This window comes from Arvicola amphibius, chromosome 7, assembly GCF_903992535.2.
Source record: "Arvicola amphibius chromosome 7, mArvAmp1.2, whole genome shotgun sequence".
Taxonomy (NCBI): Eukaryota; Metazoa; Chordata; class Mammalia; order Rodentia; family Cricetidae; genus Arvicola; species Arvicola amphibius.
This window is the reverse complement of record NC_052053.1, coordinates 108,220,275-108,236,975: the sequence shown is the minus strand read 5'-3', so window position 1 is coordinate 108,236,975 and position 16,701 is coordinate 108,220,275. Positions and strand designations below refer to the sequence as shown.

Genomic DNA, 16,701 nt, shown 5'->3' with positions numbered 1-16,701 from the left:
TCCTTGTTTAGCGCCTCTGTATTCAAAATAGCAAGGAAACAGATTCAGCCTAGATGTCCATCGTTTGAAGAACAGATAATGAAAATGTGCTGTATATATACAATGGAATTTTATTTGGCTCTAAAATATGAGATTATGATACTGTCTTAAAAATGGATGGAACTAGAAAATAGAAACTAAGGTAACCCAGGCTCAAAAAGATAAACATCACATGTTCTTTCTCACTTTCTGATCTTAGCTTCTAATTTTTACATGTGAATTTGTGTGGGGATGAGTGTGTATAGAAGACAGAAAACTAGAATAGACACATGAAAGGGGGAAGAGATGTATTGGTGGGGAGGCAGCACAACACATGAGATTTGAGATAGAAGGGGAAATAGTGAGGGTATAACAGGGATGGGGCAGGGGAGGAGGGAGTGGTAGGAAGATCAACCAGAACTAGGTATGTTTAAAAAAGCCACAAGGAGACCTGCTACTTTGTAATCTAATTATAAAATTAAAGGAAATAAAATGTACTTTTCAATGTTAAATGGAGTATTCTAGGTGTATGAGGGAAAAAAATACTCCTAGCCATCATACAGCTATTAAATGAAGATTCTAGTGTTGGGCATGAGCTCCCTCCCTGTAAGTTATGGTCTTTTGTCTTAGTCAGGGTTTCTATTGCTGTGAAGAGACAAGGCAACTCTTGTAAAGGAAAACATTTAATTGGGGCTATCTTACAGTCCAGGGGTTTAGCCCATTGTCATCATGGTGGGAAGCATGGTTAGCAGGCAAGCAGACAAGATGCTGGAGAAGAAGCTGAGAATTCTCCATCCTGACAAATCCCAATCCTTTCAAATAATGTCATTCCCTATGAGCCTATGGGGGACGTTTCCATTCAAACTATCATAACCCTCAAATACTACAGGCTCGTGCCCCTGCGGCTGGTTACCCAATAGAACTATAGAGCAATACCTACTCCTGAAGAGAGCACATGCAGAATCCATACTGCTGGAGGGACTGGGGTGTGGCAGACGGCGGAGTGGCACAGTAGAAAGAGTGTGCCCAGCAAGCATGCAGTACATGGTTTCCATCCCCAGCATCACAAAGGAAAAGAACCTGGGATTGCGGAAGCAATTGAAAAACTAGAGATTAAATGTTGGATATGCTTTAGACTATAGAAAAGCCTGGAAAAAGGTGATGGAAAAATACTTTACATACATACCCTGAGTTTCCCCATGTGAACACATCTTTAAGTTTTTACTTTTAAGAGCCTGGTGTTTTAAAAAAATTCACTGAAGCCATGCCCTCGGTCAGGGCAGGTCTGAGCAGGATATACAATATTAAGATTCTTTGCCTTTGGCTGAGGTGCTGGTTACCTCATGCAGATCAACGCAGAAGACCTAGAAATAACAATGTAGACAAAGACCAGACTGAGTGGAGTGGGGAACAGGAGGGCGGGGACAGGAGGCTGTGGTCAGAAAGGAATTCCAGTTTGAGATGATAACAGTTATCAGGTGTGACTAACTCGTCAGTGGTAGGAGTAAAGGCAGAAACAAAGACGTTGGACAGGTTAAGAAATTTAGAATGCTATAAGACATGGCTATGGTAAAAAAACAATCTGTGAGCCGTTGAAAAGATGGAATTTCCTGTAAAACAACAGAAAAAAGAGAAAAGGTTAGTGTGAATAGAGGCACAGAGCTCTTCCCTGTGACTTCGGGGTCACTCAGTGAACTCAATTCTTGTACCTACTCACTCACTGAGAATCCCAAATGATGGGATGATGATGTTCGAATTCTGTATCTCTACTGCGTGTTTGACTCGTACATCCTCACAGCTACCAGAAGCCTGACACTTCCAGACAGGCCGCTGCTCAGAATCCTCCCAGTGTCGCCTATGAATCTAGAGCACGTGGGGCTTGTCTGCCCGGCAGGACCTGATGATCTCACACACTGCTGCGTGGAATGGAGTGATCATATCAACAATGAAGGTAATTTTCTTAATCGTGGTATCATCCATCTTTCCAGCGCTGCTTTGATGACGGTTCTGAAGGGATTATGCTGCCTGAAAATAGAAAGAGGGGTGAAAAAAAGAGACATTGCAACTGGCATTCTTGCTGTCTCCACTTACTTCGCTCTGGGATAAGTACATCATCTTTCACATAAAAACTGTTCTGTTCCCACTCACAACCTAAGCTTTCTGGGTTCCGATGTTCATATTAATAACTAGTATTTGAACGACAGGAACCAGTGGGTATTATTGGAGGACCCATAATTAGAACAGTTCAGAGAAACAGCAAACACTACAGCTTTTTAAGGTGCACTTGGTTTCCGCATAAATACGCAAGACCAAGCGCTGGATCCTTGTGTATATTTCTGGGCCTAAAACATCAAGGTTAAATAGTGATCCTCCAAAGATAGTCAGGTCCTAATTTCTAGAACCTGTGAGCGCCCTGACATGTTTATGCTGATTAGTGGGCTTCCCCCCCCCCAATTTAAAATAAACTAGAATTATTTGGAGAGAGGGAACCTCAGCTGAGAAAAAAAGCCTTTATCAGACTGGCCTGTGGCGCAAGCCTGTAGGGCATTTTCTTAATTAGTGACAGGTGTGGTCAGGCTGGCCCACTGTGGGAGGCACCGCTGTTGCAGTACCCTGCCTTTAGGTCGCAGTCCACCACAGTCTGGAGAGTTCTCTGGGCTTGGTGAGAAATGGAGGATTCCCTCCCTTTCCAGCAGGACTCCCTCCCTCCCTGGATAGTGTCTCCAGGCTTGGAGGCCTGACCTTATGCAGAAGCTGTCCCTAAGCCTGATGCCTGACCTTCCTCAAGCCTGACCTTTGACACAGATCCCTGCAGATGCTCCCCCCCCCCTCCCCGGCTGCCCATGTGATAATTAGGTTTTGTGCTCCCAGCTGGTAGGACCATGCTGCCAAATGCAAATTAGGCGACGCCCCAGCTACTGTTCCCATCTTTTGTATCTCCCCTCATTCTGGAATAAAATGGAGTGGAAACAGTGACCGACCTCCCAGAACGCTGTTTCTGACATACTCACAGTCAGGTACAAAGCGTTGCTCATGCGTCTGCCTCCTTTGCCCGCGTGGCCTGTTGGTCAATGGACCATGGTGGTTAAAAGGGGACTCCCACATGCTGTCCCTGGGCTGGTGGGCCTGCGTTGTATAAGAAAGCAGACTGAGTAAGCAATGAGGAGCAAGCCAGTAAGCGGTGTTCCTCCATGGTCTCTGCTTCAGTTCCTGTCAGCAGGTTCCTGCCTGTCTTCTCTTCGTGACAGACTATGATGTGGCAGTATAGTATGAAATGGACCCTTTCCGCTCCAAGTGGCTTCTTGTCAGTGTTTGATTACTGCAATAGAAAGACAATAGTTCTAAAAGACTATGGTGACAGATTAAGAATTTGCAGCTATGGTGAATGGATTTAGATCATCCCAGTAGACCCATGATCATCACAAGGGTATTTGTAAGTGGGAGGGAAGCAAGCTAATAGGATTGGGAGACATAACTCGGAAGCAAACAATTCTCACGTGAGGAAGTAGTCAGGAGACAAATGCCAGGCACCTCCAGAGCCTCCTGGAGGAACCAGCTCTCTGACACCTATGAGCCCAATGAGACTGAGTTTGGATCTCTAATTTCCACAAAAAAAAAAAAAAAATAATAAGTTTTTACTGTTTCATACTTTCTAGTCTTAGGATAATTCTCTTAGAACTCATCCATGTTCCATGCACAGTAACTCATGCTTTTTCACTGAAATAATAGTTCACCTAGAGGATGTGCCAGAGGTGCTTATCTGTGGATTGATCGATGAAAATTTTGATTGTTTTCAGATTTCTGTGTAGGCGGGGTTTTCCTGTCCTGCAACCACTCTCAAATAATTACCCAGAGCTGGGCGGTGGTGGCACACACCTTTAATCCCAGCACTCGGGAGGCAGAGGCAGGCATATCTCTGTGAGTTCGAGGCTAGCCTGGTCTACAAGAGCTAGCTCCAGGACAGGCTCTAAAGCTGCAGAGAAACCCTGTCTCGAAAAACCAAAAAATATTAAAAGACTTAATATTAATTACAAATGCTTGGACAATAGCCCAGGCTTATTACTAACTAGCTCTTACATTTTAAGTTAACCCATATTCTTTATTTACACTCTGCAACATGGTGGTACCTTTATTAGCATGGCATGTTCATCTCCTGCTTCCTCTGTGTCTGTTTGGTGACTCTTCTGGTTCTGTCCTTCCATCATTATCATTATCTCTGTCTCAGGCTGTCTTTTCCAATCTCTTCCTGCCCAGCTATCGGCCAACCAGCTTTTTATTAACAAGGAGAGCAATACATATTTATAGTGTACAGAAGACTTATTCCACAGCATTACCTCTTTTTTGTCTAATTAAAAAGGAAAGTTTTAACCTTAACATAGTAAAACCATATGTAACAAAACAGTTATTAAGAAATATAGTTACAATATCCAGTCCATTTATATTTGGCAAAATTAAAGAAAATACTCTTATCTCTCTTTCCTTTGTGAGTCTAAAGTTTTTCATTTAATTTATCTTTTTATCCATAAAATAGAAAAGCTATGATTATGACTATCTTCATATATATTATGACTGCTTCAACTCTGCCAAAGGCCCCAGAAGAGTAAAATGTTACCTAATGACAGGACATCAGGCTGCCTGGACAGTCATCCAAAATTCTTCTGTAATGTTGGGACATCAAACTCTGGCCTTCAGACCAAGCATATCTGACAGACTTTCCCGTGAAGCAGGGAATACTGAAGAACTGTCCTACCTTGTCTTGAGAAAGTTTGGCAATCACTTTATTTACATCCTGCTGGTACAGTTTGGACAGTATTTGTCAGCAATTGAGGCAAAGGCAGTTTCTTTGCCCATGTAGCTAGCTTTTGTCAGAAAGAAAACAAATTTCATATGGAGTTTCTTCAGTGTGCATCATCATCTCTGAAGTAGATTTGTGTTGCCAGGAGCAGTCATGTCATGAAAAGCCTTAGGTTATTAAACCTACTAAATGCCATATTCTCTATGTCTTTGAAGTGTTTGAGACACTAAATATATCTGTGTATGTCCTTGAAAACATACCAAACATGACTATAAGTTTGACTATTATAGATGAATAACTAATCTGTATTTTTAATTATACATTACATTTTAAAATAAGTTGCATAAGCACAATACCCCAAATAAAAGATACATACAGAATAACAAAGTTAACTTTAAACTTGTATCAAGGGGCCAACTTGTGGTGGCACATGCCTTTAGTCTCAGTACTCAGGAGGCAAAGGCAGGTGGAGGCAGTGAGTTCAAGGCCAGCCTGGTCTGCAAAATGAGTCCCAGGACAGCTAGGACTCTGTTACACAGAGAAATCCTGTCTTGAAAAACAAACAAAAAAAATTGTATCAATATACCAAAATCCATACCAATATAAGAAAAATTTGAGATTAATAATTGTTTTGGGGATTAAAGTAGATTCAATAATCTAATTTTTATTATATAATTTCTATATCATATCTCTTTTTTACCTTTAGAAAGAGATCTTTGAATTTAACCCTTTTTTGTTTAGCTTTTTTCCTGACTATGACCAATAACAATTTGTAACCAGCCCTCCTTAAATAATGACAAAAATCCATAACCAGTCCTTTTGGAAATGTGGACATCACTCTGTAGATTACTTCCTATCTTTTGAGGGCCCTGATAAAATTTAGGATAATGGTCAAGTCCTGACTGGAGTATTCTGTGAGGCTAGATCATCCCAGCCAGCAGCCTTGAAGCTGTTCTGGATGCAGAATTCTGAGGAGACTATAACAGAGACATTTTGAAATGCTGGATCACCTGGGCCATCTGTTTTCATTGGTGTCTGGTATCCTTGTTATGAAAATGCATAAACTTTTAAAGGTAATAGAAGAAATATTCCACAGCATCATTTAGGATGATTGGTTGCATGTTGTTGTTGGTCATGGTCAGAGAAAAAGCTGAACAAAGGAGATTAGTTTCAGGGATCTCTTTCTGAAAGGAAAACTGGGGATATAGTATAGAAATGATGGGTCAAGGGGACAGATTGTTGAGTCTACTTTTAAACAACTTCTAGTCTCAAATATTTTACACTGGTATGAATTTTTGTATATTGATAATTTAAGATTATTTTTATTATATATATATATGTTTCTACTATTGTTCAAGGTATTGAACCTATGCAACTCATTTTAAAATGTAATGTAAAGCTCTAGTCCTTGAAAATTATTATTATAAACCATTTAAATCTAAATTAATAAATGCAGGTTAGTAATTGGTAATCTATAATAATCAAACTTGTAGTCATGTTAGGTATGTTTTTAAAGCCATATAGAGATATATTTTAGATATACAAATTGTCCTCAAACACTTCAGAGACCTATAGAATATGACATTTAAGATGTCTTAATAATATAAGGCTTTTCATGACAGTGCGACACATCTGCTCCTGGCAGTATGAATTTACTTCAAAAAAGGATAATGAGTATCAAAAAACCACCATATGGAGTTTGCTTTCAATGTGAGATAGCTAGTTATTTGGGCAAGAAACTGCCCTTGCCTCAACTGCTGACAATATGCTATGCAAACAGGACAAGAAGGACACAAAAGAAGGCAATGCCAAACTTTGCCAAGACAAGGTAGGAATGACAATCCTTCAAAATTCCTGCTTCACAGAAAAGTCTGTTAGATATTCTGGGCCTGCAGGCTGATGGTTGCCCCAGTGTTACAGAGAAACATTGGGTGACTGCCCATGCAGCCCAATGTCTCTGTCATTTTTATAGTTTTGAGTGTTGTTTACATTGCACTTCTTGTTTACTCAGGTAATATTATATCCTTCTTGGGTTTTTAATGACATTGAAGATTAAATAGTAATAGTTACAGTTTTCCTTCTTACCAAATTCAGAAAAGAAACTTACAGAAGAGGTGTAATGTGTATAAGATTGAGAGACATAAAACTTAAATTGTTTACTAAGAAAATGTTTTGAGGTAAAAAAGGATAGTATTGGGTTAATAACATAAGCTACAGTAGAAAGTAAGTTGGGTATAAAACTTTAGATTCACCAAGATAGGATAGATAATGGAATATTTTCTCTGAATTTGCCAAATGCAAATGGACTGGACATTTTGAATGTAATTCTTACCTGATAATTGTTCTTATTATATATAGTTTTATTGTGCTAGAGTTAAACTTTCCTTTTTACACTATGAAGATGCATCTGACTAGTTTAATAAAGAGCTAAATGGCCAATAGCTAGGCAGAAAGTATAGGCAGGACTTCCAATCACAGAGAGGACTCTGGGAAGAGAGGCATAGAAGCCAGTCATATGAGAAAGAGTTGAACACACAGAAAATGGAAGAGAGGTAAAAGCCACATGGTAGGATGTAGATTAATAAAAAAATATGGGTTAATTCAAGTCATAAGAGCTAGTTAGGAACAAGCCTAAGTGATAACCCAAGCTATCATAGTTTATAAGAGGTCTCCATGACATTATTTGGGAGGTGGCTGGCTGGCAGGACAGAGAAAGACTTGTCACACATCCAGTTTGGGGACTGGAGACATTAACCAGTGGTTAAAGCATTTCCTTCTCTTACAGAAGACCCAGGTCCTGTTCCCAGTACCCACATGATGAATCCTGACAGCCTGTAACTCCAGGCCCAGGAGCTAGATTGCCCTTTCAGACTTCTACATGTTCCTGCATGCATATGTTGCACAAATAGACTCAGGCACATATGTATACACATACAGAAAAAGAAATTTTTAAAGAAGCATCCATTTTCTAAATATTTGGGTACCTTTTCAAACTATCTTTGTATTACTAATTTCTGACTTAATTGTGACCATTGAATGTATATCATATGATTTGAATCCTTGCTGTAGTGCCTCAAATAGGATCTCTCTCGATCAGCGTTCATGTATATTTAGAATGTTGTCTGATGCTATAGTTGGAATGTTCTATAAATGTCAATTCAAGTTTGTTAATCATGCTCAAGTCATAGTGATCTAGAACAGGGCTTCTGAGACGGGTCTAGGTTGGCCAACATTTTCACTCTACATTTCAGTGTTTGGTATTTGTTTGTTTATTTTGTGTTTTGAAGACAGGGTTTCTCTGTGTAACCCTGGCTGTCCTCAGATACACAGAGCTCCACTTGCCTCTGCCTCCCATGGGCTGGGCAGTGTTTGTTAACAAAGTACTCTGGGTTTATCTTTCGGGGTGTCATATCATCAGTTATGAGCATCTCAGTTAAGTCTGAATTACTCACCTACGAAGTCGGCAAAGTGGCACAGCTCAATCCCTGAAGCATCCTGGATGCCAAGCAGGGCCTTGCCTCTGGTTAAGATGGTGTGTGAACTCTCCAATGCTACAGAACACAAACACCACAAGCTGACTGGTATGAACGTCATCACTTCCTTGACAGGTAGGGAATGAGTCTCTGGGCTCTAATTCACAACAAATCACCTGGGGGAGTCTTCTTTTTGAGGTTTTGCTTACTTTATGTGTATGAGTACCTGTATGAGTTTATGTGCACCACATGCATGCAGGTGCACTTGGAGGCCACAAGAGGGCACTGGATTTCCTGGTGCTGGAGTGACAGGCCCTTGTGAGCTGTCTGATGCAGGGGACTGAATCCAGGCCCTCTGAAAAGTAGTAAACATTCTTAAGCACTGAACCATTTCTCCAAGTCACCTGGGGGGATCTTCTGAAAAACGATGGTTCTGACTTAGTGTGCAGAGTAGGGCAATGATTTTGTGTTTGCAGAATGTGTTTCCTGCAGCATTTTGATGGTTTCACTTACTGTAACGGCTCAACCAAACTCTAAGACATGGAAATCCAGAGGCATATTTGCAAAATTATTTATTTACATTTTAAGCTCACATTAAAAATCTTCCTGGGATAGAATGACTAAGAAGAAATTTACAAACCTGATATAAACATATTCACATTAACCTTTATCTGAATACAGTTCTGGAGACGGACTCTAGATGAACTTGCTTTCTTTCATAAAATTCATATTCCTTTACACCATGCTGTGGTAATGTTCTCACAGGGAGAATAAACTTACCTTGTATCATTAAAAAAAACTAAAAAGCAAGTAAGCAAACGAACAAAAAGGCGACTTTAACTTGCTATTAACTAGCTGTCCAATACCAGAAACCAAGCCTTCACAGTACAGAGATGTTCAACAGGACCAGTCATGATCTCCTGACTTCCCAGTATGAGTGCTTTGGTTGTTAGGCCTAGACCTGGCTTCTGGCTCACTGGAGTGCTATTCAATAACAGGTAATCCATTTAGAACAGCACTTGCTTAATACTGTACTTGAGAACAGTCAGAATGCCTTTAAAAGATGCTGATCACAGCTGCGTGTTTTCTTGTCCTTTACCAGGAAAGTAAAAAGAGAAACCACAAATTTTTCCATGTGTTTTTTTTTTTAAAGTTTCCCCCAAATAATACCTGCCCTGAATATTGATATTGCTAAAACACTAAACCTGTAAGATATCTTCCTTAAAGTCTATGATTTCATGATCTAAAAGCATGCTGATGGCCAAATACACAAAGAGCACACGGAAGCTTCAAAGAGGTATTCTCATTAAACATGGCTTAGCTGGAATTAGAGTTTCAGAAAAACAAATGAATACAATGAAGTTCATTCTAAACCACAGCTCCTATTTCTTTCACTTCCTTCACAAATTTGACTTTAAGAGTAAAGGCCTTTAGATAAGTCCTTTCTCCTTTGGGCAGGCGGGGAGGGAAAGAGGAGGCCTTTAAAAGGTAGCAGCAAGCAGGACAAGGGAGATCTGAGCAAGTCCAGCATTGTCTTATCACTATTACCACTATTAGAGAATTGTCCTCAGATGCAGTTTAAAAACCAGGGCTTTGAAAAAGACAAGCATATGAATGACCATAAAACACATAACTTGTGATTTGGGAGAGAGCAACTGCAAAGCCTGAGAGTCCAACTACGTGGAATTCTAGTATTTTCCGTCTGCCGCCTTTAAACCTTGAAGCCATTCTAAGCGGCCAGCTAAACTCCCGCTCCAAACGGTTTCTCAAAAATAAACTGCTGCACAAATGTATAAACTTAGGCGTCTGTAGGGTGGTTTTTTTTTTTTTTTTTTTTTTTTTTTTTTTTTACATTGATCCCCCATTTCATAAGCGGGGTAAAGCAAGAAATTAACATTTTACTGGAGTAGCATTTTGATGTTGGGTAAAATAATTCTAAATGTCCTATTTACAGTCATTGTACATCACTTTATGTACACATAAATACAAATTGATAAGAAACACTAACCTACACTTTCATAATATAAAAATAAAATAGAAAAGCACAACAAACATGACCCCATGGCAAGCCAGCGTTGGAGAAATATGCCTGTGGTTCGGTTCAGTGGCACTGACCTTGAGAACCTGAAGATCTCACAGAAGCCCTTCACATGGTTCTAGTTTGCCTCTGATCCTAGCCTAGGCAAGTGAGGTTTTTGTTTTTTGTTTTTTTTTTTTGTTTGTTTGTTTTCTTAACTAAAGCTAAGGCCATACAAGTAGTTGAGAAGGTTGTAGAGGAGCGCTAATACCAGGTGCCAAATATTTAGATGTATAACAACAGGGAAGGATTCTTTTCCCTGTGGAAAATCGGAACTTCCTGATAGTAGCAATAGTGCAAAACCAGTGTGAACTACTGGACCACAGACAGTGTGCCACGTCAGAGCCCTGGAGAGCGGCCCTGAGCTGGTAGGACTAAGTGGTTGCGCCCCAAGAAATCCCAAAGAGTCACAATGGAAATGACTTGAGATTGCCTCACATCCCCTGACTTCTCAGCCTATTTGACTTATCCTGTGTTCCTGCCCATAAGCGATGGTTTACTTTTCTCTTGTACCTCTAATAATGTGACATTCTCATTTCTCTCCCCTTGGAAACATGAAGGTGGTTGAGAAGAGCTTTGGTAGTGTCCTGCACCTAGTAAGTTCTCCACCAACCACTGTGTGTGTGTGTGTGTGTGTGTGTGTGTGTACTTTAAAAGGTTTATTGTTCTTTAAGCCTAGACCTTGAGAACAAATGCAAAGTCCCATTATTGCTCCCCCACCTCCGATGACATGCCACTGTTCTCCCACAGTATGAAATTCAGATGTTCAGAAGTGAGGTATCAAAGGGGCCAGAAGCATGAGACTCCTGACCTGCATTAAACAAACAGTAAAAACTCTTCTATAACTTGGAGAGGTTATTAACTCTGAAGTCAAGGCCTTTCCAGATAATTAAGTGCACTAAAATATAGAAATAAGAATTCTATGGCTGTTGATATATAGTACAAGTAAGGTCACGTGGTTTAGGTTTATACAACTCCAATTCTTAGAGAGGCTGGGCAGTAAGAAGTTCAGGAAGACAGCTTAGAAATTGTTCCCTGAGCTCTTGATGCAAACTCAAAAGTTCTGTCCATGAACTCCAAGGCTTGGGAGAGAGGAAACCACGCCCGTCACATTCCAGGTAATCTTCTTCCAAGAGTGGTGCTTTACTCCAAAGAGGGCTGTTTGGTGATCTTCCCATAGTTCAAATATTTTTAAAATGCAGTTTTATCCATTTTTTAGAACACAAGGTCCCAAACAAAAAGCTTTAAGAGGAGGAGAAAGGGCTAATAAATAAAGTAAGACTTTATCCTCAGTATAGAGTACAGTTGAGCAAGTCGGTTCTGAATCTATTACATAGCAGGAGTAGTAAGAACAGGCACCAGAAGCCAGAATCTTACAAAACTGGGGCTTTTCTGACCTCAGTGTCTAGCTACTGGCCAAGCCTTCTTTGAGCAGAACTGCAGTCAACCAATTAATTCAAAGAAACAAAACTAGTATAAGCATAATGATTACAGTACTTAAATGTTTCCAAAAATAAAGATTATAATAATATAATAACCACTCTAGCTAGATCTCAAACTTAAAGGGAATCTGGGTTGTATATACAGCTAATAGCAATTAAAAACCCATTAAAAACTGGCATTTTAAGTACTTAAATTATTTTCATTCTTGGTAGCTATCCAGAGCATACTTTAAAAGTTTAATGCTCATGGGTAATTTAAATAGTGAAATATGTCATTTATGGAATTCCTCTAAGCATTCATTCGGAGACTCAGATTCCATTGCTGGCAGAGCAGACTTTGGGTAGGCTCGACAAGAAGCCATTGAAAGTTCTTAGAGGGTTCAGAGAACGGATTGAAGTGTTCCAAGGATGTCAGGACAGTACACAAACGCAGGTGCATCCTTTGGTACGGCTATGACCTCAAAGGAGGCGTAGAAGCCAGGGGCGCAGGTGCCAGGTTCCTGACAATGGTACTGAGGCTGGCGATCTTCTCCTCTAGGAGGTAATTCTTCTTCTCTGCTGTTTTCTGCCGCTGCTCAGTCATTTCCAGAGCTTTCAACAGCTGGGCATTTTCAACATACAAGTCCTTCACCATGGCATCTGCTTTCGTGTTCCTGCAGAGCTAGGACAGAACCAGAAGCATCTCATTCCGTCTGTGTTAACTACGCTCAAGTCTTGGGGCTAAGAGGAGTCAGAGGACAACTTCCAGGAACTGGTGCTCTCATTCTACCACGTGGGTGCCAGGTTCTGAGCTCAAGTGTCGGGCATGGTGGCTAACAGCTTTACCTTCTAAGCCAATTTATCAGCCCTAAGGTACCTTTTGAGGTTGCCATAAGCTTTTGGGAACAGGAAAGCCAACGTTCCATTATTACCCCATTTTAAAAAGTGAATGTATCATTTTCTATTTATTTAGAGATGTATATTTCATATCTTGGATGAAAAAAAAACCTTTATTTTGTTTGAGGCATTGAACTTTGTTAGGAACACTTCGTATATGAGCCACTGTACGCAAATATGCATTTAGAGATTTGTAGACAAATAGGCCTCAAAGGAGTTTTAGTAAAAAATGTAGAATGCAGAATTCATATTTTGAGGCTTAAAAGAAAGTGATCCCTAAGCTCTCTAGACATTTTCAGCAGAATTAACTTTCATTAACAACACAAATTAACAGCAATAGAAGGAAACAAGCCTTTAATTCTAGCACTTGGGAGGCAGAGGCAGATGGATCTCTGTGAGTTCAAGGCCAACAAAAAAGGAGGATACAAAATCTGGAGTCAAGTCTGGACTGTTGGGACTGGAGAGACAACTCAGCTGGTACAGTGAGTGCCTTGAAAGCATGGGGACCTGACTTTGATCCCTAGCACCCACAAAAAAAGCTGGGCACAGTGAGTGTGCACCGTGGTAACCCCTGTGCTGAGTACAACACAGGCCTAGCCTAACCAGAGAGACCCAGGTCCTCTCAGAAACAAGGTGGAAAAGCTCCCGAAGAATTAAGACTTGAGGTTGGTCTCTGGCGCACATGCACACACACGCTCACACACGGGTGCACACATACACACGCATGCATAAATATGCACTCACACACACATGCATATACACACTCAGACCACACACATGCACGCACACATACACACTCATGCACAGACACACACCCCCTACACACCCCAAAACACTGGACTGTGAGACGGGCAGAGGTGACAAGGAGGCTGACCTGTTCTTTGAGCTGATTCACTTTCTCCTGAAGAAGCCTTTTGACCAGCTTCAGCTTCTGTTCCACTTCTATCATTCGTTCCTCCATGAGATTGACCAGGTGCTCCTGGCTTCCCTATGGAGAAGAGGGAGAAAAAGTGCATCATCATTTGAAAGTCACGCCTAACTTGAGGGAGTTCCTCTCCCCATAGGGATCGAGAGAAACCACAGCCGATGCTTTATGTTCGTAACCAGGACAGATTTCTAGTGAAATGGGAATTCTGGGCACTGCACGGGTTGACCATGTTAGAAAAGGAGTCCTATCACAGAGGAGTCAGAGAAAAAGCAAAGACTCTTACCTGTCGTACTACCGTTCCCTACAACCCATAATGGATATCCATGTGTACTCTTAATACAGTGAGCATACAAGTAAACCAAACCACAGTGGCCGACCTCCCACTGTGGCATGGGTCTCTGCAATACTGTGGGCCTCTGAGCACCGCAAACACTGGGTTTGTTTCTGGTTGCCCAACGTTTCCAATCAGCTTGCAACACATGCCTCTCATTTTCCCTTTGGCATGACTGGTGACCGTCCAAGGCTAGCTTTTTCTTCATAGTAATTAGCTTCTTCCTGCCAATTCCCCTCCTCATCCCAATGACTTGTTGCTGGGAAGCAAACATCTCACTAGAGGATGCATTTATCACCAGAGCAGAGTCAAAGTGAAAAATCTCACAGACATCCAACCCAGATAAAACCACAGGACAGGACCAGCCTTTCCTCTCCGTCTAATGCAGCAAGGATGGGATAAGGAGAACCTGAGTTTAGGAAGCAAAGAGATCTTGAGAGAGATGAGACTGCCCATACCCTCCCTTACAAAAATGTCCACACCAGGAATTTCATATTTCAGAAGGTACTTCAGATCCTTAAGATTATTATTACTAATTATTATTATTGTGATTCAGGTGTTAACAGTTGGGTGACAGCTAACAGTGTCTTAAAAGGCGTAATTTGAAAAGAATGTAGGATGCTCAAACATGAGTTGAAACCCATTAATTGCTTGGATTTAAATAATAGCACTAAATCACATAGTCAATTTGAAGACAAATTCAAAGCTTAATATTACATTTCAATAAATAGGGCCTTGGGTGTCTGGCTTTTTAAAAAAGCCTATATTTGAAAAGGTATATTGGCCTTTTAATGTTTACGCATAATGAATAATGCTTGTTTCAAAAAAAGCAAAATAGAAAACCACAGTAGCAGATAAGTCAAAGAACACTGAGTATTGCAAAGGAGAAGGCAGAAGAAAAACAAAGAAGACAGTCATATATTTAAATTTTACTTTATTGTTGCATCAAAAATTTTTCTTTTTTCTGTCAAAAAGTATGATACATCTTATACAAAACAGTATAAATAACCCTGATTTTCTTCAAATTCCATATATAAAAGTAGTACCTTCTTTTAAAAAAATTACAACATATGGAATGAGAAAATATATCAACTATACCCTTTCTAAGAATCTTAAATCAACCAGTTTGTAACCAGCTGAAGCTTGTGACCGACTCACAGAGTCTCCCAGGTCTACATAAATAAGAGACAGTCCTGTGAGGCTGTAACAGTGGGAATAACAGCGGAATAATTTAAACGAGCCCTTGGTTCCAACATGCCCCAGCTCATGTCTGTGTGGGGGTGTGTGTGCATGTGTGCAGGTGTGCATTTGAGACTCTGTCATGGTAACAAAAGGCATCGACAGCAGCCCAGTTCAGAGGTGCCCAATCCTTCTGCAGGAATCTGCATGCACTGCTCGCTGCTCCGGTAGCAAGGCCTAGAGAAAGAAGGCAAGGGGTACACTTCACCCTGGGGTCAAGAGTAGGGCTTATATTTAGGGGAGTCTAAGTTCACACGCTTAAAATGCAAACACATCCTCAGAAGCACACACAGGCACAGTACGCGTGCAAGCAAATCAACACAAGGACAGATGAAAGCCCTCACTCCATCCACAGGCACTGCCCAGATCTGTGTAATGTGGAGGGTTTTTAGAATTAGAGTCAGCTCAGCAACCGGAAAAGGAGAAGCCTGGAGGCCATTCCACTTCAAGTAATAAATAGTCCACTCTTTCCTCTGGCTGAAGGATTACCATTTTTTTTCTTAATAGCTTCTGTCTAATACTGGAACTATTGGTACAAGACATTTGTTTTTAAATTCTCTAAGACTGATGGGCAGATTAGGAAAAGTATACTTTAAAACCAGGGTGTACGGGAAGGCAAGGAGCACATCTTTGCCAAATAACTAGAAGGTCTTTTCAAAAGCAGAGACCAAGGTTTCAGATTTCAGTTCCAAGATGAGAAACTGTGACTTTGCTTTCATACTCAACCACAGCAGTTTCTGTTCTAAAATTTCACTTTAATACTGAGAAGCTGAAGTACTCTGAGGAGAGCTGGAACGTCTCTTTAACAGCCCAGCCCAGCCCAGCAGACTTAATTTATGAAGCTGACGCTAACATTGGGAGGGGAAATGGTGTATAGAAAGCTCCCGGCACTTTAATAAAAAGACTTTTTGAAGGTTAAGAAGAATGAGTGACAGAAGTGGACAGCACAGCACAGCACAGCACAACACTACACAGCACAACACAGCACAACACAGCACACAGGGCTATCTACTAAGAAGAGGAGGAAGCCGAGGGGCCCACGGGGAATGCTAATGTGACTTGTTCCCCTTGGGGAAACCAAGAAACTGGAAAATTCCTTTTCAAACACTAACTGGGACATAGGTATTTCTAAACTAGAAATGATACACAAGATGAGTTTTTTATTTTTAATTCTCACCCTTAATTACGACTTAATTAAATGGGTAAGAACAAAAGAGGAAATTTCTGAAAAATGAAGATTATGTATAAATGCCCTAAAGAGAAACAACTATTTGGAGCATAAGTAGTTTCTCACACTGGATTCTTTCAAATGTTGAGTGACATGAACTGGATAACCAAGAGCAGACACACAACTGCACATTCTATAAAAGTCCCTACTTGTGAGTCCGCAGACCTTGGCGGGCCACACTGTACAGGAAGACTGAGGATGTCTGTCAGCAGAGATTCCTACCCGAGGACTGAGTTTGTGACATTTTAGGCATCAGGCAAGAACATTAGGACAACTGTGTACTGTGTACAAGTA

At 40.7% G+C, this 16,701-nt stretch overlaps 1 protein-coding gene across 4 annotated transcripts in view; it reads right to left on the bottom strand.

Moving 5' to 3' along the window:
• Positions 1 to 11,322: 11,322 nt before the first annotated feature.
• The window catches only part of Nin (ninein), a 100,212-nt gene continuing 94,833 nt past the window's right edge, over positions 11,323 to 16,701 (bottom strand). For 3 of the 4 annotated variants that reach the window (XM_038337322.2, XM_038337323.2, XM_038337325.2), the window contains 2 exons: positions 13,556 to 13,669; positions 11,323 to 12,466 (listed from right to left, as the gene is read on the bottom strand). In XM_038337322.2, coding sequence (XP_038193250.1) covers positions 12,257 to 12,466; positions 13,556 to 13,669 — 324 coding nt within the window. In that variant the 3' untranslated portion in view covers positions 11,323 to 12,256. The remainder of the gene's footprint in view (positions 12,467 to 13,555; positions 13,670 to 16,701) is intronic. The other variant, XM_038337324.1, reaches the window with a different exon arrangement.